Here is a 23,596-nt window from a genome sequence, read left to right on the forward strand (position 1 = left end):
CTCCGGCCGCGTGCTTAATTATTTATGCTGCTTCTGTGCACGAACAATGCTTACGAGGGTCGCCCGGAGTCTCCATCGGCAAACAGCAATGATGCACATTTCTGTGCCAATGACTGAATTGGACGGCTGCCCTGTTGTATCAAGTGTAAAAAAACACTGTCAGCTTGATAAGGAACCCAAGAATATCAAACGCATACTTCATATTAACTCATGCCGCAACTTACCGCCCGAAGTTCACTGTCGCTCTACGGTCGTGTTATCTAGTCGATAACACCGCGGTATCCAAATAAAATGCTGCGATTTGTATGGCTGCAATATTTTGGCCTACCAGGGTTCCCGGCGTTTTTTTTTTTTTTTGTTTAAGCGGCTGACCAGCAAAACAACCGGCTCGTTAAACCTTTTCTTTCGGTGAGTTATCGCGAAATGAAGGCTTGTGAAAAGACCGCACTGTCAGGGACTTGATCTTGAGCAGATTGCTACGTTGCGGGCAGTCGCGGGTGGTTATCGCATTTCTGTTCTTTTCTGATGAGCGTGTAAGTGCCGGCCCATGTTCTAGGCACACTCTGTTTTGGACGCAAGTTGCAGAACTGCGAGAAAGCTGAGGGAACTTTTATAATCGCTAGTGATCAGAACCAGTTGCTCCTTTCTCCTTTTGTAAAACCTGTTAAAACACAGCCAAATTGGTAGTCCCAATTTTACAAAACGGAGCCACATTTTCGGCAAGCACCGCGCAAAAGGTAGTGTTTGTATAGCAGCCATATGTTTGTATGTGGTCTCTATATTTTGCTTTCCCGCCATGCAAACCAATCCTTAACGTATCTTTGCCGTACGGCCACTCAATTCCTTCGGGTCCGGGTTACCCGGAAGGTGCTGTCGAACAAGTTAATCAACTGAGCGAAGGAGGCGCACAATGAACGCGAAGCGGCGCCAAAGCAGGCCCAAAGCAGTCCGTGCCCAAAACTACCGTCGCCGAAGCAGACGACAGAGCCGACGGAATGCGTTCCGCCAACTCGCCCGCCGGCGCACGGGGAACGCCGGCCGCTTAGCCGCCGCCGGCCCATTCGCTGCGCCATCTACATTGTGCTCCGCGAGTTATGGACATTAAGAGCCCGCCGGAGAGAGCGAAGTCGGCGCTCCTGTTTATCTTGCTCCGTGGATGGGGACCTTGAAAATGTGTTTTCTGGTCCTTGAAAGTCCTTGAAAACCCTTGAATTTTTGCTTTTGAAGCCTGTGCGAACCCTGCTCTGTTCGGGTGCGTAACGCTGCGTTACGTGTTGCTACAGTGGCTGGATACCGTGATCCTGGACGAGCTACGACGACAAGCCAGGCCCCTCGAATGCACCGCACTAGGGCTGGGCATCAGTTTAAAATTTTAATTTGATTAATTGGCTGAGTTTAATCAGCCAATTAATCGGTTTCATTAGGTTTGGAAGAAAAATTACCAAACATTCGTAATATTATAATTATACAAATTAGATCAATATGCTTGACGGCCTGTCACAGACATTTCAATACAGGTAAGCAGGTCATCATCATGTCGCAGATGCAGGTGCAAGTGAGACTCGTTTCACCGCGTTCGTCATTCGCTCTCTTTATTGAATCAGGGTGATATGCACTCACTGTATGCAGGGGACACCCATTAATCGTGGTTTACTTACGCCATCAATAGTTAAAGGGGTCGTGAAGAGATTTTCAAAAAAATTGTGTTGTGTGGGCACTTATAACTGCAGAACCTTGATAAACAAACACAGATAGCCCGTTTCGTTGCCCGATATCGGCTAATAGGAAAACAAATGCAGTTATGGTTTCTCCGAGGCTTTCCTCCTCGACTCAGGAAGTGACGTCTCAATAAGAAGCCAATCATAGTTCCCCCAGTCTGCACAACACGTTGGCATAAAGCGGGCTCGCAAAGGTTCAGATAAGGCTATGTCATCGGTGGAATGATGAAACTCTCCCTGCAACTGAACAGGAGATGTCTGATCTCTGATACGACTGATCCACATTCAGTCAACAACGTGGGCAAGTCGCGCAGGCAGAAGCAACCACGTTTAAAGTAATCTGGGTCATTGTAAAATTTTTACGCTGTTTCGCACGAGTGTAACCTGTCGTTCTGCTAGCTGGTATTCTTGCACAAGCTTGCCGACGTTGGTCTCACGTAGCCTGTATTGTGAGTTGCGCGAACAAGAAAATTCTGACCTGACAAGATAAATGACCGAAAGCTTAAAATGAGAATTTACTACATAAACACGTTTATCGAAGGAACGTCGAGTAGTCTGAACTTAAAACCAACCCATCATTTACTCACCAAGCGCAAAAATAACTAGCGAGAAGCAGTGATACAGTGCCGAGTTACCGAGTCCTACCATCACACAGTTTGATTGCTTTGCTGTTTCCTCCAATAAACAATGCTGTTAAGGTTGTTTCGTTGATTGGATATGCTCCCCTTTGGCTTACTGCAGAAACATTCAACAGTAAGTTGGTGGCTAAAGCTCTGGGCTGATAAGAATTTATGGAAACACCAAAGTGCTAGGTGTGTTGTCAAAGCTGCTTTTATGCCGCAGTTTTCTGGCGCGCATGCTTTTCATGTCAATAGTGTAGTGGGTAAAGTGTCTGACTTCAATGCAGGCTGGCCGTAAAGTTGGGCTGGCCCGGTGGCTGCAAGGTCGAATTGCACACAGGGCACTTCTCTTTCTTTCTTTTTCGTTTGAGCGGTTTTGTGCCATTTCATACAAAAAAAAGGTAAGATGCCAAAGAGAATTCGAAAAAAAAAAACATAAACTTCAAGAGGGAATCTGGCTACAAACCGTACAAACAGCCAGTAGGTCCGAGTTTTGCTGCAATGGTTGCCAGACAACTGAAGCGGCCACGACACTGCTCACGTGGATAGAAAACTGTTACTGGCAACGAATAAAAGATGCATTATTTTTAAGATATCGGGTTTGAAGATGTACAGAACAATATGCACAAACAGCGTTTAACTGTCAAATGTTCCTACTGTGACGTCACTGCTAGTTGCGCTGCCGCCCGACGACGTGCACATGGTCGCTTGTGATGCACCTCAAAATTAGAATTTCAAAGGCATCTCCTAAATTCCAGAAGCAATGAATTGTGAAAATATTTGGGATTTATGTTCTTAAAAGGTTGTTCAAGCAGACAAAATTAAGCAAAGACATGCATTTTCTCTTCACAACCCCTTTAATACAACGGCCAAATGGTGCAAATGCCTGCTCACTAATTTTTGTTCCGTGTAAATTTGTATTTATGGTAGCCATTTTCTGCTTGTCTTGGCTATAAGCTTTTTGTTTTAATCACTATGATCTATAAGCATAGTCCCATCGCTTTCTGTTGTGACGTGAGACGGGTTATTTGACATGCTTCCGCACAATTTCAACACAGTACAGTGAAATCTCCATATAACGAACTTCAGGGGACCGCAAAAAAGTGCTCGTTATTCTGAAAGATCGTTGTAGCGAAAATCGCAAAATTTAAGACAACAAATAACATTTCAATGCCTAAAACAACCTACCTGTAGAGCTGTGCATCCTTGAAGTCATTTTTCAGAAAAAATGCACAAGTGATCCTGAAACAATGTACGTTTACCATTTTCTTCTGGTGCATGCTGCACAAGCTTCCTAGCATGAAGTACTCCAACTCTTCCATATTCCTGTGGACTGACTCAGTGGCCGTGCGGTTTTCCCCGGAAATGTGCGGAGTTTTCGTATGCTGTCCCGCACATCCGCAGTCGTCACGTGATGGTCGCAGTCTACGAGTACTGCCGCGGCACCCTCAGAGGCATCGTCGTTCATGCCGTCCTCGCTGCCTTCTTCATCCTGAACGCTCATGCTCTGAAGATTGTCCTCTGTGGTCAGCGCCGTTGATGTCCGTAAGATCCAGCAAGCAACCCGAGCAGCAGCGGAACGTGGAAAAACTCGAGTTGGAGCGCGAATAGGGCGGCCGCTGCTTTCCGGACGGAGGAGGCCACCCATGCTTCATTTTTTTTCCTTCTCATCACCTTATTTTTTATCTCCCTCGCATCGGCTCGCGCATTCCGCGGAGCAAGTTTCAAGACGTCCTCTTCTGCGCATCGTGTTGCCGTGTCGTCTGCTAGCATACGCGTCTCCGGTTGCCGCGATTGTTTAACAGAAGTCTAAGAACCTCCGGCAATGAAAATATCAGTTCGTAATACTGAGGCATTGTTAACATGGCACGGAACTAAATAAAACGATCGTTATTTTGAAATGTTCGCTATTCTGAAGTACGTAGTAGTGAAATAATTTTACATTAAAACTATATAAGCAGTCGGCGTGGGATTTCTTAAATGCTCGTTAATCTGAAAAGTTCGTTAATGTGGTGTTCATTATACCGAGATTTGACTGTACTCATGTTTTATTTTGCTCAATTTCAACAGATCAACTGCAAAAAAAAAAAATTAGTCGCAGCATTAATCGATTAACCGGAAGGTTAATCGATCGATTGCCCACCCTATTCCACACTTCAGAAAAAAAGAAAAGCAAATTTTGCAGCACAAGAGCAGTGATTGTGGGGTTTAACGCGCCGACGCAACGCAGGCGATGAGGCACGCCGTAGTGGAGGGCTCCGGATTAATTTTGACCACCTGGGAATCTTTAACGTGCGCCGAAATCTCGTATACACGAGCGTTTTTGCTTTTCGCCTCCATCAGAAAAAGCGGCCGCCGCGGCCGGGAATTGAACCCGCGACCTCGTGCTCAGCAGCGCAATGCCTTAGCCACTGAGCCACTGCGGCGGGTGCACAAGAGCAGTGAAAATATCAACTGCGATTCCCTCCTTGCTTTGTGGCTCTGCCCAGACTTGATGAAAAGTGCCAGGCACAAAAGAAGAAAGTGACTCAGCACCAGCATACTGTTTTTGTCCCGTAGACTGAAGAACTTGCCAGCCCGTTTATAGTATTAAAGCGAAGCTTTCTATGCCCCACTGATGGGATTTGATATCGCGACAAAACAATGACGATAAACAAAGGCACATCAAGCGCCTCAAGAAAAAAACTGCTTCCCGTGGTCAGAACCGAGCCTGGGTCCCTCGCATTATGAAGTCAAAGTGTATCCGATTGCGCCATTCCGACACGGTCGAAGCAGTTTGGATTTCGGACTTTGACTTTGACTCGGGTTGCACGGGAGAAAGCTTCACATTTTAACCATCTTTCTCCTAAGAAAGGGGCTTTGATTTCGCTCCCATTCTCTTAATGGGCCAACGCAGGCGGGTTGCTGGCCTTGCCAAGTCGAAGAGGTCGCCAAGACCAGCAACGGATCGCATGTGGCCAGTGTTGCTTCAGCACCACTTCAATAGAAGTCCTGTGCCAGCACCTGCACACCCATGACGCCGCAAAAAAGGAGAGAGGACAAATGATCTGCACAGTGTGCGGAAGACGCTTCACCAGGCGTGGCAGCCTGTCACGCCACCTGGTGACTAGGCACAGCATCGGGGACCGCTGCACGTGTTCTGATTGTGGAGCGAAATTTTATTATGAGTGTGACCTTCGGCGGCATCGCCGAAGGTCACATTCAGAGATGCAATAAAAAAATCGCGTAAACTTTATTGATTGTTTCCTCGAGTCCGGGATACCCTGGCCTACGCTGGCCACCCGGGCCCTCTTCACCAGGCTAGCTGGGAAGAGAGGTCGGAGCTGGTCAGCCGTGCCACCCACTACTCGTATCGGGGGTGAGACAGCTGCGCATATTGTGCAGTTTTAATACAAATTTGTTTTCCTGCGCCAGGCTGCTCCAAAAGCTTGAAAATTGCAAAAATTGCGCCAAACTGCTCCAAAATGGTCTGAGAGCCAATGATTTTAACACTCCCATCAGTTTCAGTGGGTAAAAATACTTACTGATGGTATAATTTTCCAGAACCCCCAAGGCGATGCTGTTTGTAAAGGTTTAATTGATCATTCAATAGAACGCCCGCACAAAATTTACCCCTAAATAGTTTTTTCAAAAGTCACAATGTCGGGTTGCACATGTTATATTCTGTGAGTTTTTGAAGTTTCCCCATCGAAAACCATTGCAAAGTCCTGTAGAAAAAATACTAATGCGTACTGAGGGGACAAACTACTTGTGCAAGTTAATGAAAAAACAGCAATTTTCGGAGCGCCGTATCTCCGGAATGCAACTCTGTGCTCTGCCATCTTGGTGTGCTGAAGATTGGAAAACATGGCCGCCTGGCGAAGCAGCTGCTCGTGGTTCAGGCAGAGTGCTCTTCGCCGATTATTGGTTATGGGCATGGCTGGGTTTAAACTTAGTCGTTTGATCTTTTGCGGGAAGTTGTGCGACTCGGAAGACGGGAGTTCATAAAAAACAACGCGTTGCCCGTGGATTCGCTGTGTTTTGGCCTTGAGTGTGAGGTGCGCTGCGTGCTTGAATTTCGGACTCGTTGCAGTGTTAGAAACGCCGAGTTTTTGCTGCCTTTGATGGCGAGCTTGCGAGCAGCGGGAATGGGACGATCGAGACAACAGAAGTGGCGGCGCAGGCTACATCGCGGCAAAATGTTCAAGCAGTGTCCGATAGCGGGACGGGCTATTATTGCACACTAGTAATAATAGTTCATCTATCTGAAGTGAAATTTAATGCCAAGAAGGAGGTGGCTAAATATACAACGGTACTCGAATTACGATCGTAGTGAACATGCACCATGGGGATTGAAATGGGAGGGCTGGTAGGGTGCGACGACTGTCACCTCGCTTTGTGCAACTTTTGCCGTCGCCCTACACTTGTGCGCAAAGCCCAGTTTGGGATTACAAAAATAATAATTTCGGCATTCACATGATACTAAAGATGCCTTACAATTGTTTAGTTTTTTAATTCCATATTCTCAACGGCACTCCTCAATCTATGCACAGAGCCTCAGAATTGAAAAATGGTTTGGCAAAAGGTAGTGCAGTTCGCACCTTGTGATACTATCAAAAAGTGCACTTTTGCCCCCCGAGTTGCCAAAAATTTGATTTTTTGGGGCTTCTAAGGCGATATAATAAACGTCGTTCTTCTGCTCCGAAATTGAGATTTTGTTGCTCCAAAAACTGCTCCCAAATCTGATTCAGCTGTCTCACCCCCGTCGTATATAACTGGGGGATTAGGAGTGAGGGATGGGGTTTGCTGGCACCCCCATACCAGATGGTATGGGGTGCCAGGGTGGGGGCAGTATTTGCAAGAGGTGGGGTAGAGGGTGAGGTACATTGCATGGAGTACAGTGGGGATGATGGTTTATGGTGCAAGGCCAACTAGGGCAAAGAGCGCCAAAAAAAGAGTGGTTAGAAACACACAAAAAGTTGTGCTAAAGCCAGTAAGGAAGAATAACAATAAAATCAGACAATGGAGATAACCGGTGTAAAAGGCCAGTTTTTGGTTATGCATGGTACAATATCAGCTGTAAAAATTTCATCTCCGACATGTACCTGGAAACGTGATGAAAAGATACCATGGCATCGTCAGACAAGAAAAACGAAGGGTGAAGTGGAACACGTAGTCTGTAAAGTTGTGGGAAGTGTTGGTGTCGTGATGATGTTAGGTTTTCTTGGCGCAAGGGCATCAAGGCCAAAGAGCGCCAGTACTATGGTGAGGATTATTCAAGTGAGAATATAAAGTACAGAATATATAATAAAAGGTATCTCAGATTTCTGTTGGTGTAGAGGGCCAAGAATTGGTGTAGAGGGCCAAGTAAAAACATTTGACACTATGCCAGGCATTTTCTACGTGCACCCCTTGCCCCCGTCTTTGCGGTAGCAATGAGTGGCCCTACCGGGTCCTAGCGTGCGATGGTGGCTCGGCTCACGGGTGATACGACACATACCTTAAAAAATCTACGTCTGAGAGGTACTTAAAGGGACACTGAAGTGATATGTAAACATTGCGGGATTACCAGCGCAAATTGTAGTCCGGAGTCCCCAGGCCATGTTTCGACCACTCTAGGTGCGTTTACGCGATTTTATTTAGTAGAAAAACTAATTCGAAAACGCTGTCCTCCTCTCTTTACGCTCTCCCATTTTCTGTGGCGTTTTCGTGTGACGTCAGGAGGGGATGAGCTGGCAATTGGCTGCGCCACGGCTGCGCTACTGCACGGCTCCCCGGCCGAAAGAGCCAGTCGGCCCAGCGTTTCGTCCGCCGGCCGCCGGCGGGTCGTCGCAATCAAGGAGGTTAAAAAAAATTGCTTGGTCGCAATTCGTTCGCTTAGTTGAAACGAAGCCAGGACACGTTTGTGAATGGAAGAATGTGCCTTTCTTTACTTGGTTTGTTTGTACACTGTATCTAGCTCCAAGTCAAGGTCGCTTCACACAAGCGCTGCACATGCGACGCTTCGCTGACTGGTACGCCAGTAGGAAAATATAAGGCCTCTTGAAGGCGGGAGAAGAGTCAGCGAAGTCAAAATAGGTACTAAGCAAATAAAATCAACTGATATTTTTACCGTACAGCGTAAAACTAGGGCGCGGGAAGCACGTTTTTGCGCTGGGCGAACAAGCACAGCGGTCAGCAGCACGACTACGCATCTGCGAACGCTTTTCCGTCTACGAAATGCAATTGCTAGACGTGAGCTACTGTGGAAACTCGGGCGACGCTTACTGCATGATCGCAGTACAACAAATAGTGACCTAAGCGGTTTGAAATGCCAAAACTAAATAAAAGTGTAAACCGGTTGTACAATATATACCCTGTATTAGCAAGGTATTGCCGTCCCGCTGCGTGGCCTAGCGGTTTGAGGTGCTAAGAATTGGCGGCAAATGTTTTGCGAGTCACGAGTTCGAATCCCCGCGGGTACGTGCTTTTTTTTTTTTTTTGTAAGTTAACTTTTTTGTTTTCCGCCGATGTTTTCTATATTGAGTTCACCTTTTTTGGGGCCGCAACGTTCATGGCTACACGAACTAGTTCACAAAACGCGCGCAGGCTGGCACTGGCGCGCTAGCGAGTTCTCGTTGGCGTGCTGTTGCCATAAGCACCGACTGCTTGCAGGCAGTGGGCACAGGCCAGAATGAACAGACCCTTGGCCTGGTGCGAACACGCTTTTTACGATACAGGCATGAGGGAGGCAAGCTCCAAATATGGGGGAAAAGCGCATGACATTTGGGCGTCTGCGGGTACGCGGAGGGCGTTCATGCACTGCGTAGGTCTCGGCTAGTGAATGCTACGACTACAAGCCGTCCTGGGAGGCTTATCTTGTGCATTTTACAGCCGACAACATGGCAGAAGCGCGGTACGATGATTACTGAGATATTGAGAATGACCATCCAACAAAGCCATTGGTTATGTTTTACAGAACCGAAACCGAAACTTGTGTGATTGCTAACCTTGGGCATCGTCCAATCACGGCGCCCCTCCTCTCAACGTCACAGCCTTAGTTGGTGCGGCCGCCGCAAACCGCGCATGGTAGTTTTTCTTCTTTCGCGCTTTGTAAAATAATTACCGATTTGTCAACCGGATAAACGATGAAAAGTGTGCTAATTTGAGCCAGTCTACGCAGTGCAAGCAAAAACGGGAGCTTGACAAATTCACTTCAGTGTCCCTTTAAAAACACGGTTAGTAGAGAAAAGTGGCTCGTCTGATAAAAACAGCAATGGGTGTTGAGGGATCATGCGTGTGTACAATTCTGGAAAATGAAGCTTTCTTTGCGGTTCAAGTAGTTTGCATTCTACCAGTACGTGAATGACTGATAGCGACCCTCCACACCTCAAGCAGCGTGGCTGTTCTGTTCCTTTCAATAGGTACGCATGTGTAGCATGGGTATGGCCTATGCGCAGTCTACAGAGAGTAACCTCTGTGATCCTGTCTCGTTTCTCACAGATCGATCTACCTAACTTGGGTTTTACCATGTGCAATTTGTTTGCTGTTTCCCCATTCCAATCTTCCTGCCATTGGTCTCGCAGCCTCTTACGTACGTACGCTTTAAGATCCTCGTACGGGACGCTTTGAATATCTAGATCATTCCGAAGAGCTGCAGTTACAGCATTCCTGTCTGCTTGCTCATTTCCGGCTATGCCGCAGTGACCTGGGACCCAACAGACAGTGATTTCAAGTTTTTGTTTGTGGGCTGAGCACAGTAGTTTTAGCAATTGATTAAAGACTGGATTTTTTTGTAACTTTCCTGACGCTAAAGCCTGCACAGCACTTTGAGAATCCGTGAATATCACTGACTTTGGGACATTGTTCTCAATAATATATTCTACAGCCAATACAAGGCCGCGTGTTTCAGCAGTGAATATAGATGTGGCTTCAGGCATAGTCTTTGACGTGGAAAAGTTGGGACCATGTGCAGCACATGATACTGCACCAGCTGACTTGGATGCATCTGTGTAGAACTCAGATGCTCTGTACTTGTTCTGCAAAAACAAAAAATGCTGCATAATTAATTCCTTTGGAGCGGTTCTTTTGTCAATCTTCATAAAAGAGAGATCATAAGAGATAGGGCAGAGATCCCATGGAGGGACAAAGTCAGCAAAGCTGGTTTTCTGAGCGTCAGTGAAGGATATTCCCAGGCCTGCGGCCAGTGCCCTCACCGACAGAAGGAATGGCTCAGCCATGGCAGGTCGCTTTTCAAAAAGCTTGATTGCCTGGTTACCTAGAGTGCTGTTCGGGTGTCCGGTCAAGGATGTCACTTTTAGAGCATAATTCAACCCAGTGTACTTCCGCTGTGTTTCAAGAGACCACTGATTGGCTTCCACATACAGGCTTAACACAGGGCTTGTTCGGAAAGCGCCTGTAGCCAGACGAAGGCCAAGATGGTAGACAGGGTCTAACATCTTTAGTGCTGTTCTCGCGGCAGATTGATAAACAAGACACCCGTAGTCGATGCGGGACCTCACAAGGCTATTGAATAAGGCCAATAGGCACTTTGTGTCAGTACCCCAAGACTGGTGTGAGAGGACTTTCAGGATCCTGACTGTATCCAAACATTTAACTTTAAGGCGTTTGAGGTGTGCAATGAATGAAAGTTTGTCATCAAGCACAACCCCAAGGAACTTGTGCTCCTTTTTTACTGCTATGGGTGTTTCATTGAGTTTAATAACAGGATCTGGGCGGATACCACGCTGCCTAGAGAAGACCACACACGTGCTTTTTTCTGGGTTAAAACAGAAGCCATTCTCATCTGCCCATTTTGTAAGTTTGTTTGCAGCTAGTTGGATTTGCCTCTCACAAATGGACATATTACATGATTTAAACGCAATGTGCACATCATCAACATATAGCGAGTAGGATATGGAGCGAGGCAGTGCAGTTCCTAAGGAATTCATTTTAACAATAAAAAGGGTGCAGCTGAGCACACCACCCTGCGGCACTCCATTTTCTTGGACGAACATCCTCGAGAGGACATTTCCAACCCTAACCTGAAAGGTGCGCTCCGAAAGGTAATCTTTCAAACTGTTCAGCATGTTTCCACAAACTCCAAGGCGGCGAAGATCGCAAAGAATACCGTAACGCCAGGCTGTGTCGTAAGCTTTCTGGAGGTCAAAGAAAACTGATAAACAATGCTGCTTATGAACAAATGCATCCCTGATGTAGGATTCAATAGCCACTAGGTGGTCTGCTGTCGATCTACCAGAGCGAAATCCCGCCTGGCGATTGTCTATAATACCATGGTACTCAAGAAAATAGATAAGGCGACGGTTAATCATTTTTTCGAAGACCTTGCATAAGCAACTGGTTAAAGCGACCGGTCTGAAACTAGTTGCAAGTGATGGATCTTTCCCCTCCTTTAGAATCGGCACCACAATAGCTTCTTTCCACACTTTTGGAAATTGCCCTGCACGCCAGATCTTGTTAAACAACAGTAAGAGCGCTTCTAGCGTGTCGTCGTGCAGGTGCTTAATCATGGTGTATGTTATTCGGTCTCGACATGGTGATGATTTACCACAAGTAGTGAGCGCCACTTTAAGCTCCTGCATAGTGAAGGGGCAATTATACCCTACCTCAGACTGCCGTTTGTCACGTACAATCTTCCGTTCCTCTGCATTCTTGTGTCTCAGGAAGTTATTTGAATAGTGAGCTGAGCTTGATACATACTCAAAATGCTTGCCTAGAGCATTCGCTTGGTCTTGTAAAGTGTCTCCACTTGTGCTGACCAAAGGGTACGTAAGAGTGTTACTTCCTCGGAGTGCTTTAATTCTCCTCCATACTTTCCGCGTGTCAGTATATGATGTGATTGATGACACAAAACGATTCCAGCTTTCTTTTTTCGCAATACGCCGAATCCGTCTGCCATTGGCCTTTGCCCGCTTGAAAAGTACCAAATTTTCAGTCGTTGGGCACCTACGCAAGACACCCCATGCTTTATTCTGTTCCTTACGGGCCTGCCTACAATCATCATTCCACCAAGGTTTCGGCTTAGCAACCCTACTAGAAGAAGTCTGGGGGATGGACCTCAGCGCAGCTTCAATTATATGGGTGGTCAGAGTCTCAGCAGCTTCATCAATACCAAGGTTGTCTATAAGTGTATAGTGACACTCAGAGAGCTCTTTGAATTTTTTTCCAGTCTGCGGCCTCCTCCTTGAACTTTTGTGGGCATGGAGTGTTGTCTTGTTTGTTGTCTACAAGCTTGAGGCTCACTGGAAAGTGGTCACTTCCGTACAGGTTATTAATGACCTTCCACTGGAGTGCTGGAAACAGAACTGGAGAGGCTATGGCGAGATCTATGCAGGAGTACGTGGCATGTGTTGTGTTATAATATGTTGGGTCTTTCTTGTTAAGTATGCATGCTCCAGATGATAGCAGAAACTTTTCAACGAGGCGTCCTCTAGCATCCGTGCGTGCAGAACCCCAGAGTGGGTGGTGAGCATTACAATCCCCAACTAGCAGATACGGCTCTGGCAGCTGATCAACTAATGTTTCAAACTCCATACTGGAGAGCCCGTGGTCTGGAGGTATGTACAGTGAGCATACTGTTACCAGTCTATTAAAGATAATGGCTCGTATGGCTACAGCCTCTAAACTGGTCTGTAGCGGTAAGAACTGGCATGCCACTGATTTTTGCACGATAATCGCAACTCCTCCAGAGGGATGCATGCAGCCATCCCTGTCCTTCCTAAATACAGAGTAGTTCTTTAAGAAGTTAGTTTGGTTCGTCCTCAAGTGTGTCTCCTGGAGACACATAATACTTATTTGGTGTTGTGACAGCAATTCATAGATATCGTCCAAGTTTTTCAGGAGGCCTCTGCAGTTCCATTGGACTACATTATCAGTTACCATCAGCTTATGCTGAACAAGGATTAAGGAAGTGCCATGCTGTCACCCTCCCAGGCTCAAGACACCTTCCCAGGAGCCGTGACCCTAGGTGTCTTTTGCTTTGAACGGTCGAGTGACGTGCCGCGCCCTATCGGCGTACCACGCAACGGAGGGCTTGGCGTTGTGTCCATGGCTTCTTGCGAAGCCTCGTCAGCAGGGCTAGGCTGGCTGGTTGCGGCAGCCTGCCTCTCAGCAGGGACCGGCAGTGCAGTGCCAGCAAGGGGCCTAGCGTTGGCATCAAGGGGTGCTGGGGCAGCCCTTGACGCTTCTTTTGTGGCATGTGCAGTGGCCTTAGCCACCGGCACTGAGGGGGCTTGGGGTGTCCCTTGGGGCCTCACTGGGAGGGTTCCAAGGGGAACTCGAACCGAGTGTAGCGCCGCCCCCCGTCGCGCTACATCGGCAAAGCTAGTGTGTGTCAGGAACAGTCTCTGTCGTGCTTCCCTAAAGGTAATGTTTTCCTTATACTTCAGAGCAATTATTTCTTTTTCTTTCTTCCATTGCGGGCACAAGCGCGAGTACGCGGCGTGCTCTCCCATGCAGTTTACACAGTGGAGTGGAGCTTCACAGGTGTCAGACGAGTGGTCGGGGAGGCTACACTTTGGACATGCTGCCTTGCCTCGGCAGCTCAGTGAACCATGGCCAAATCTTTGGCATTTATAGCAGCGACGGGGGTTTGGAATATACAAACGCACAGGGATTTTAACGTAGCCTGCCTCGACAGACTCGGGCAGTACACTGGTCGAGAATGTGAGGATTACATGCTTGGTCGGAATTTCCTTCCCATCTCTACGTATCTTGATTCGTTGAACATTCACAACATTCTGGCCCTCGAACCCTTCCAGGAGTTCTTGCTCAGACAAGTTCAGAAAGTCTTCATCAGAGATAACACCTCTGGTAGTGTTCATGGATCGGTGGGGACTGATGCTCACAGGATTGTCGCCAACAGTGGTTATTTTCGTCAACTTGGCACACTGAGCTGCATCTTGTACTTCTAGGAGAAGGTCACCGCTTCCCAGCTTGCTTACTTTATAACCGCCGCCTAGCTCATTCGTTAGAACTTTGGCTACCAAGAATGGTGACAGACGTCTCGTTGACAAGCCTTCTTTTTCACAGTGCATGACGTGAAACTTTAGGAAATTTTCTGACTTTTTAGGAGTGAAAAACTGCTGGACTGCTTCGTTGCGTCCCCGTTTTGGAGGACGATCATGGGATGCAGAAAATCTTGTTGCCATAACAAGTGAAATCAATTCAGCAGCTATGCTGGCCGCCCACCACCGAGCCCAACCTGGGAACGCGCTAGATGCGCGTTAGCCATACATAGCTGCTATAACCCTGTTTAAGTCCTCAAGGTTGATTCCTTACCCAGGGTTAACCCTCGCCGCCTGGAAATGTGTGGAAATGAGGAAAAGAAGAGATGACAGGATAGGGGTAGAAAAGAAGACAGGAAGGTGAAAGAGCTGAGAGGGAGGCAGGAAAAGGCGACTGGCTGGTTCCCCCCGGGCGGGTCAGACCGGGGGCACCGTCTGCGAGAAGCAGGGGGGAAGTGTTGGTGTCGCATTATGTCTAGCGCCTCGCATTGCATTTGAATATGGATTACAGATAGGTGTTCTCTACACCTGGCATGGAGTAGTGTATTGTGGGGATGAGTTTGTAGTCATTGGAATACTGTAGCTTCGGTTCTAGATAGGTGTGACTGTCGTGCCGGGTATTGTTGGCGTCCATGCCACTAGTGAGTGAGTATTTCGGCGTATTTTCGCTAGGGCCATGATAGCTGAAATCTTCAGCTGTTTCTATAGATTTTGTAAGGGTCGTGACTGCTGTAATTTTTGTCCATTGGTGTAGGTTACACTGCAGCAGGGGCAGATTTGTGGGGCTTAAAGGAGACATGAAGACAAAGTACAAGTTGCGTTTATTAGAAAGACTGCTTAGTCCCGATAACAATGATACTAATATCATCGCAATCTTGGAACAAATAACGGAGATATAAAAGAAAACGTGTGAAGCAGTCGCGACCCCCTAGCCAATTTCCCGCAACTTTTCTATGACGTCACGGAACCTTGTATGTGCGATTGGCGGCCGCCTAACTGACCTGTCGCGACGACACATGACTGGACGTCTGTAATGGGGCCTCTAGTTCCACTTGACCACACCACTTGAATGCTAACGTGCAGTTAACGCACTGAAAATTATGTTTTATTGTTGGCCCGTATGACGTCATTCGTGCTCATAACACGTCACTGTGGCGCAAAATTTGAAAGTTTTTAAATGCCTCTTGCTTGTTTTCGTTAAAAAACATCTTTTGGGTCTGTAATGGAGCTGAGTGAGATACTGAATCCCAGTTCTTCCAAATTAAACAAAGTTGTATTTCCTTTTCATGGCTCCTTGAAGGATGTCAGCTTGTAGGTTATCTCCCTCTTGAGAAACGGCCCGGTGTGTATGGGCGTGGGCAGCGGCATGTGCAGACTTATTTCCTTTGAGGGATTCGTGCCCAGGTGACTAGACAATCTGTAGTTCTGGAAATTGTTTAATTGGTTATCTCCCTCTTGAGAAACGGCCCGGTGTGTATGGGCGTGGGCAGCGGCATGTGCAGACTTATTTCCTTTGAGGGATTCGTGGCCAGGTGACTAGACAATCTGTAGTTCTGGAAATTGTTTAATTTGTTTTTAGAATAGCCAACACTGGCAGGGATATTCGCCCAATTAGGAAATTGGGGCATGCAGCTTGGGAGTCTGTCAGTATAACTGTATATTCTTCGCAAGTGGTGACAACTGGACCGACAGCAACTTCTTCAGCTGTTTCTAAAGATTTTGCAATGGTCGCGACTGTGGTTAATTATTTTCCATTGGCGTCGGTCAAAGTGGCAGCGTGGGCAGATTCGTAGGGGTATGGAGATGCGTCTGCACAGTGAGCGAAGGGGAGGTGACCATACTGTGCATGGATCGCTCGTGCCCTTGCTGCTCGCTGTGCCTTAAAGGGACCCTGAAGTGAATTTTTCAAGCTCCCGTTTTTGCTTGCACTGCGTAAACTGGCTCAAATAAACACCCTTTTCGTCGTTTATCCGGGCGGTAAGGCGGTATTTTTTGATAAACCCTGAACAAATAAAAACTACCGCACACAGTAGGCGGCGGCCGCACCAACTACCAGCACTGACGTCAATACAAGGTGCGTGATTAGACACTGTCCAAGATTAGAATTCAAACCAGTTTCGGTTTCGGTTCTGTGAAACAACATGCTTTGCATCTGACATTACCGTGGATGGGCATTTTCAGTAATCGGCATACTGCGCTTCTGCCATGTTGCTGGCTGTAAAATGCGTCAGATCAGCCTACCAGCATGGCTTGGAATCGTAACAATCACTAGATGAGGCGAACGCAGTGGATGACCGCCCTTTGTGTCACCGCAGACGCTGAAATGTGATGCGTTTTCTCCCATCTTTGGAGCTTGCCTGGCTCGTACCTGTATCATAAAAGGTGTGTTCGCACCAGGCCAAGGATCGGCTGATTTCGTACTGTACCCGCAAGCAGCCGGTGCTTATGGCAACACCTTGCTAACGAGAACTTGCCAGCGTGTCAGTGTCCGTCTGCACATGTTTTGCGAACCCGCTCATGGAGCTGTAAACGTTAGAACGCAAAAATGGTGAATTCAGTATAGAAAACATTGCCCAAAAACAAATAAATCAACCTAAAAGAAAAATGCACCATCGGGGATTTGAACTTGCGACTTGCTACCTAGTACTCCAGACCACTCGGCCGGCCATAAGCCAGCGATGCCAGGGGCTGAAATATAATGTATGGCCAGTTTACATTTTTATTTAGTTTTAGCATTTCAAGCAGCTTAGACAGCTTAGACTACTATTTCTAGTATAGCGCTCATGCAATAAGCATCCCCCAAATTCCCACAATATCTCATGTCTAGCGACTGCATTCCTTAGATGGAAAAGAGTTCGCAGATGTGTGGCCATGCTGCTGACGGCTGTGCTAGTTCACCCAATGAAAAACGTGCTTCCTGCACCTTGGTTTTACGCTGTACAATAAAGTTTCAGTTGATTTTAATTCTTCGTACTTATATTAACTTCGCTGGCTCTTCTCCCGCCTTCAATTGGCCTTTGATTGTTCTACTAGTGTACCAGTCAGGGAAGCGTCACATGTGCGATTGTGTGGAGCGACTTGGACTTAGAGCTTGATACAGTCTACAAACTAACGAACTAAAGGCACATTCTTTTTGGCACAAACGTGCCGTGGCTCAGTTTCAATTGAACTGAGCAAATGAACTGTGACTACCAGCCGGCCGCCAGCTGACTAAACGTTGGGCTGACGTGATTTTGTCAGAGGGTCGGCGAGCCATGCAGTAGCATAGTCAAGCCATGCCATCTTGTTTTGTTGTCACACGAAACGTCATAGGAAATTGGCAAAGAGAATGCACAGAGGACGACAGCATTTTCGAATTGAAGTCGTGTAAACGCAGCGAGTGTGTTCAAAACATGGCCTATTCCAGACTACAATTTGAGCTTGTAATCCTGCAATGTTTACAAACCACTTATGTGTCTCTTTAATTGATTGATTGATTGATTGATTATAGGGTTTAACGTGCCGACGCAACGCAGGCGATGAGGCGCGCCGTAGTGGAGGGCTCCAGATTCATTTTGACCACCTGGGGATCTTTAACGTGTGCCGAAATCTCGTACACACGGGCGGTTTTGCTTTTCGCCTCCCCCAGAAAAGCTGCCGCCGCGGCCGGGAATCGAACCCGCGACCTCGGGCTCAGCAGCGCAACGCCTTAGGCACTGAGCCACCGTGGCGGGTCAGTGTCCATTTAAGAAATGTGTTGCACACACATTTGTTCTTATGCGATCTTGCAAACGAAAAGTAGAGACATAACATAAACCCCCTACCAGAATAGACACTAGAATGTAGAAAAATGTCGGTTAAGCATGATATTGCAAAATCCGAAAAGCCCTTCTATGCTCCAGCTTTTTTCCAATTTCTGAGCGCTTGGCCCAGTGCCTGCCCTGGCCAAGCGTCAGCTCTCCTTGTGCTCTTGTCCTCTTTGCACTGGCAAAAATCACTCGACCCCATCCAGCCCAAATGCCTGCTGGTCGGGGTTTTGGCTCGCAGTATTGGCCCCTTCTAGACCAGGTACAAAAGGATGAGGACGAAAAATGCCAGGGGTAAGTTGATTCAAACCCACAAAAGGCTTTCAACCTACCACGCAGACCTTAGAGATGAGTGGCAGTATACATTGCAACAACTATGCAGATATTTCGAATTGAAAGCCAGGGCCCCACGTTTTCCCATACGACACAATAACGCACCCTGAAAAGCAAAACTAGCAATTTTGTAAAGCTCGGTGATGGGGTAATCCTTGACTGACAGGCTGATCAGCCCAGAGAAAATCCAGCGGACATGACTACTACCCTGACGTCATCACTCTTGAGAAGCTGAAGCCTGCTTCTGTGGCTAATGCAGCTCCGAGCCTTGGCTAAGATGCTAGTCTTAAATGAACTTTTTTATTAATTGGTCTGTGATAATGAAAATCACTGTGCACATGTGTTTTGTCCTCCTCACTTCAAATATTTATTTGGTTTTCAAGTGGAATAATTATTTTGTGAGTTATCTTTTTACTCCAATTTTTTGAAAATAAATGCTATGGATGTGTAGCCTAAGACCTGCCATGCATGATGATGCTATTTATATTCCAGTAAAGCTAGCTGATTGGATAAAATTAGTCTATGTTAAGTACAGTTTTCAGAAAACTTAATGAGCTCATATTATTACTCATAACATTTATTTGGGGCATAATGGGCCAATTAAAATAGCATCAGCATGCAGTTCCATTTTATCCCGAACTCAACGGTACAACGTTTGTAGAAATCCTTTGAAAAAAACTACCTGAAAAGGTCTGTAAGGCGAGGCACATATGCGAAAAAAGGGAAGCCGAGAAAATTGCAGTTGAAGTTTTACTGCAAGTGACAGATTTATCTATTGAGCATGTGAAAAAAAAGAAAGGTTTTAAAATGTAGCTCGCTTTTCGCTCAACACGAGCATACCAAGTTTGCTGAAATCAGTTGATGTGAAAATTATGAAATTCTCTGTCTACAGATGGCACTGGGCAGAAAAACTTAAAAGCAAATCCAGACCGTTGCAATCGTTGCATCACTCTTTGGCGACCAGGGCTGAGGTGCTGACTGTGCACCACAGCTGTAAAAGTTTATTCTGTTATGCTACCGCTCCATTTGTTGCAATAAAATCGGCTCCATCGCATCGCGTGAAATGAGTTGCAATGCACTCCACCGTTCTGTGACGTGCATGCGCTTGGCTAGGTGGGATAACCACATTTTCAATTCAATCTACTCTTATAGTATAACGTCACCCCTGCTCATTGTGCACAGTGCGAGCCTTTATCATTCTCAAATCGCTCATCTATATGGTAACCTGCCGATGAAGAAGCGTGCGCTGGGAAGCAGGCCGACCCGCCGCGTCATCGTTGAAAACAGAATGAACACAATTCCCTTGCGTCGTCGGCAAGTGGCATCCTCCACTTTATCATATATTTTCTTTCTATTTGCTGTTGATCTAAAAATAGGTGCACGTTAGTGCACCCTCAGGCGTAATCATATCGCTAACGCTATAGTCTCGGCAGCCCGTGGGTGCACGAAGCCTACCACCTCTGTCTCGGTGCCGTTCTCACGATAAGTTGCCGCCAGACACGCAGAAAAGCGTATTCCGGGTGCTTTCTAATACTGTTCCTCTGTCTCGGCGCCGTTCTCACGGTAAGTTGCCGCCAGACACGCAGAAAAGCGTATTCCAGGTGCTTTCTAATACTGTTCGTTCATCCTTTCGGTTAGCGATAGAAATCTTTACTTTATTTTTATGCCGTGCGGGGATTTTGCTGGTTGTTGCATAGACGAGTACATGAGCCGTTGCTCTGTGATTAGTGTGGCGAGCAGACGACCCACGGCGCCCAGCCAATCAGATTGCGCCCTGTGGTCACATGCAGTCAGTAGCCAATTAAGCGGCGCGTTCACTCTTTTTTCTACCCCGGTTATACTCACAACCAATAGATGAAAGGAAGCGGTTCTGGCAGGATTTGAAAACGGAAAGACGCACTTCCGAATGAGACCAAGATGGACGCCATAGCACATGTAGAACCTGATCGGCAAGTCGTCAAAAAAATGCTATTTTCGCATCGAATACTGGCTGATTTTAGCGGTTGTCGGTGCTATAAATTGATATTATGGCTCAAATATGTACTCCTCGGTCTGGATATTTGGCTGACAGGAAGGAAAATAGCTCTACTTGCTGAAAATGGCAGTTTTGAAAAATCGATTTTTTGGTCAAATTTCGGGATTCCAAGACCTGCGTCTCCCCTTGAAGGCCAACTGCACTCAAATTTCACCTTGACCAAATTTATTTTCAATGCGTAGTAAGTACCCCCAAATCAGCTGGGACACAAGTGGTAGTCCCGTGAAATGCCTCGTTAATCAGTCGGAAGCGCTTAAAAAAGCTCCACCACAGATCACGCTGCACCTGCCGGCGGATCGCGTGAACAGCCATGACGCGCCTGTGACGTTCCAGCCGACGGGGGCTTCTTCCTCTGGCCAGCCACGCAGCTGGAGAACTGGTCGAGCTCTGCTGCGAACACTCCACCCACTTGCTGCCCCGTGCGTGCGTAGAGCTTGCGCGCAGACTTTCTCCCCAGCTGGTGACCGTCCGGCCGCAACGTCGCTACAATGGTCGCGCTCTCCTCAGTTTCGGTTTCAAAATCGCGAATTTTTGCTGACCGCTTGCGGCGTCTATGCACATAGTTCAGCTGTTGTATTTTGCATGTTGCTTTCTTTTTAAGCAGACTATACGAAAATAGGGTTTTCAAGAGGTCGAAATTTTCAGTGCAGCTGGCCTTTAAAGGGGCCATGAAGACAAAATGCAAGTGTGGTTCATTCAAAAGATTGCCTCGTTAGAATCATGCTGGCACCACTTTTAACATAAAGTTCGCTCAAATAAGCTGTGTAATTAGGAAAAAAGGGAATGGCCATGCGACCCACTAGCTCATTTCCCGCACAGAACCTATGATGTCATTCGAGCCAGCTCTGCGATTGGCGGAGCCCGAAAAAGCAAGCGCAAATTAGGCAGAACTTATAAGCTTGCCGAATGAGCTATTTGTGCTTAAATTTAGGGCACATTCTTTTTACATCAGTAAAAATGGTGGGACAAAAAGTGGAAGTTATGAAAGCACAAGTAAACAAAGAAGTACCAATGCGTAATGCTGTTGGTACTCCACACACTATGCTTCGTTCAGATGCACAGCACTGCGGGGCTTTGGGGTAGTCTCAGATGACACTGGCCGATTGACGCAAGCAACGGCGTCTTACAGGACCATATTTGTCGAGCGAGCACCATGTTTCATGAAACGATTATTTTCTCCATCAACAAGAGCGAGCCAGGTTTATATACGATCACAAACAAACCAAAGGCAGAAAATGGCTCGCCGCGGTTTGGTGACGCCATCTAGGACTAACAGTAAGAAAATTTTTGCTCCACACCAAGTTTAGCTGAAAGACCTGTTCTTATGATGTCATTGGAAGCGTCGTTCAAACACGTTTTGGCGCGAAAATCAAAATTTTAGCTCAAATTAATTTCGCAGTGAATAAAAAGCATCGTTTGCTTCCTGACAAGCGCTGGGGGCACTATAGCACACGAAATCTTTCGAATAAAGTTGACTTTTATTTTGTCTTCATGGCCCCTTTAAGATCCAAGCACACCCCAATACTCAGATGTGTACACTGCACCCTGACACGTTCGTGGGCGAGTACCGTGCGACAGAACCTTCACACATTACTGACAGCACTGGACACTCCCACACATCCAAAGAGAGGCACAACCTGCACACAACCATTCAGCTGCCCTCTTTTCCTCCTCTCTCTCCAACATGCTCTGCATTAAGGGCCTGCAGTGGCAACATTATCATCACCACTGCAACACCTGCGGTACACCATCACCACCATCTGCCGCGATGGTCATGGGGGAGCCTGAGCCGGAGTCCAGAATAAATGGGGCACCCGTTGCAGCAAGCTGTCTTGTAGACGTCTACAAGACGTCTACGCTCTACAGAATCGTAGATCACCATAGTGTAAAATTTTCCACTGAAACCTCAAACCAGCTTCCCTGATAGCTCCACTGTTGCAAGTAACCTCTCTCCCCCTTGGCTCCCTCCCTGTCTCCCCACGTCTCCGCTCTTTGCAGTCCCTCTCCCCTTGCCGTGTGGTGGAATTGTTGCCCCACGTGTGCCATCACCCAGGCGGGAGGAGGCGGGCAGACAGGACACGCTTGTTCAAGGAGGAAACAATGGTCGGCTTTTAAATAAACCTCTCTCTCTCTCTCTCCGTCGTCTCCGTAGCCACGCACGGAGTAACACAGCGCAACGCAGGCAGTGGAGGAGCACAACACACACATCACGAGTTCCGCAGCTTCGCCCTGCCGAAGAGGAAGAGGCAGGCACGGTCGACAACAAAGGCGCACACCAGGTCGAATGCCAGAACTTGCAGGATGATCCACTGCATCTGGGGAGACAAGAGAGGCACACACAAGGGGAAATTGTAACCCTTTGCGACGCGGCGTGTACAATTGTACACGCGACTTTTAAGGGCATTTTTGTGAGTTACAATTAGAGCCCCTTACTTTTTGCAGTGGAACATTTCAAATTCTGCGATTCTAGATAGGGAAATCTGCAAAATTCCGTGACAACATTGAAACGGCATAAGGTAATGTAACAGTTCATTTATTACGTAGACACTTCAGACTCCTAACATGCTAGATTTTATTTACAACTGAAGAAAGCTGTTGTGGCTGAGCATCTGGTGATGCTTTGTGCTTTCTTCACCAAGAGAATAGCACGATGACACCATAGCGACTGAACGACTTTTCTCTGTCAACAGAGTTGATTGGCACCAACAGGTATTTAAGGGCAATGGAAGAAAGTGTTGGACTCAGGTGTTCCATCCTAGCCCAGAAAGCCAGGACATCAAAATCTCCACCTGGTGGCCTTTCTTGTTTAGAAAGAAATGGTGCTAAGTCCCTGTCACTAGACTTGAGGTCTTGGGCAGACTTCAGGTACACTTGCCATTTAGTAGCTAGGGCTATAAATCCAGGAACAGCCCCAAAATTTGATATCTACTCTGAGAGACACCCAACTTGCTGGGGATCCAAGCACCTCACACTCTTGAAGAACTTCCAAGTGTAAGAGTTCTCCAAGTATACTAGTGCCTTGCTAGCCGCTTTTCTCACTGCACCCTTCATTTGTTTTTATAATCTGACGGGCCTTGTCGTGTGCAGTGTTCTCTTTCTGTGGCTATGGCTAAGCCCCTTG

The 23,596-nt window shown here is 47.1% G+C and overlaps 1 protein-coding gene across 1 annotated transcript in view; it reads right to left on the reverse strand.

The window, feature by feature from the left end:
• Window positions 1-22,557: 22,557 nt before the first annotated feature.
• The window catches only part of LOC144176121 (endoplasmic reticulum transmembrane helix translocase-like), a 141,554-nt gene continuing 140,515 nt past the window's right edge, over window positions 22,558-23,596 (reverse strand). The window contains exon 24 of the mRNA XM_077705196.1: window positions 22,558-22,790. Within this exon, the coding sequence (XP_077561322.1) occupies window positions 22,683-22,790 (108 nt within the window). The 3' untranslated portion in view covers window positions 22,558-22,682. The remainder of the gene's footprint in view (window positions 22,791-23,596) is intronic.

This window comes from Haemaphysalis longicornis, unplaced genomic scaffold, assembly GCF_048455015.1.
Source record: "Haemaphysalis longicornis isolate Haplotype H1 unplaced genomic scaffold, Haemaphysalis longicornis Haplotype H1 scaffold_1, whole genome shotgun sequence".
Lineage (NCBI taxonomy): Eukaryota > Metazoa > Arthropoda > Arachnida > Ixodida > Ixodidae > Haemaphysalis > Haemaphysalis longicornis.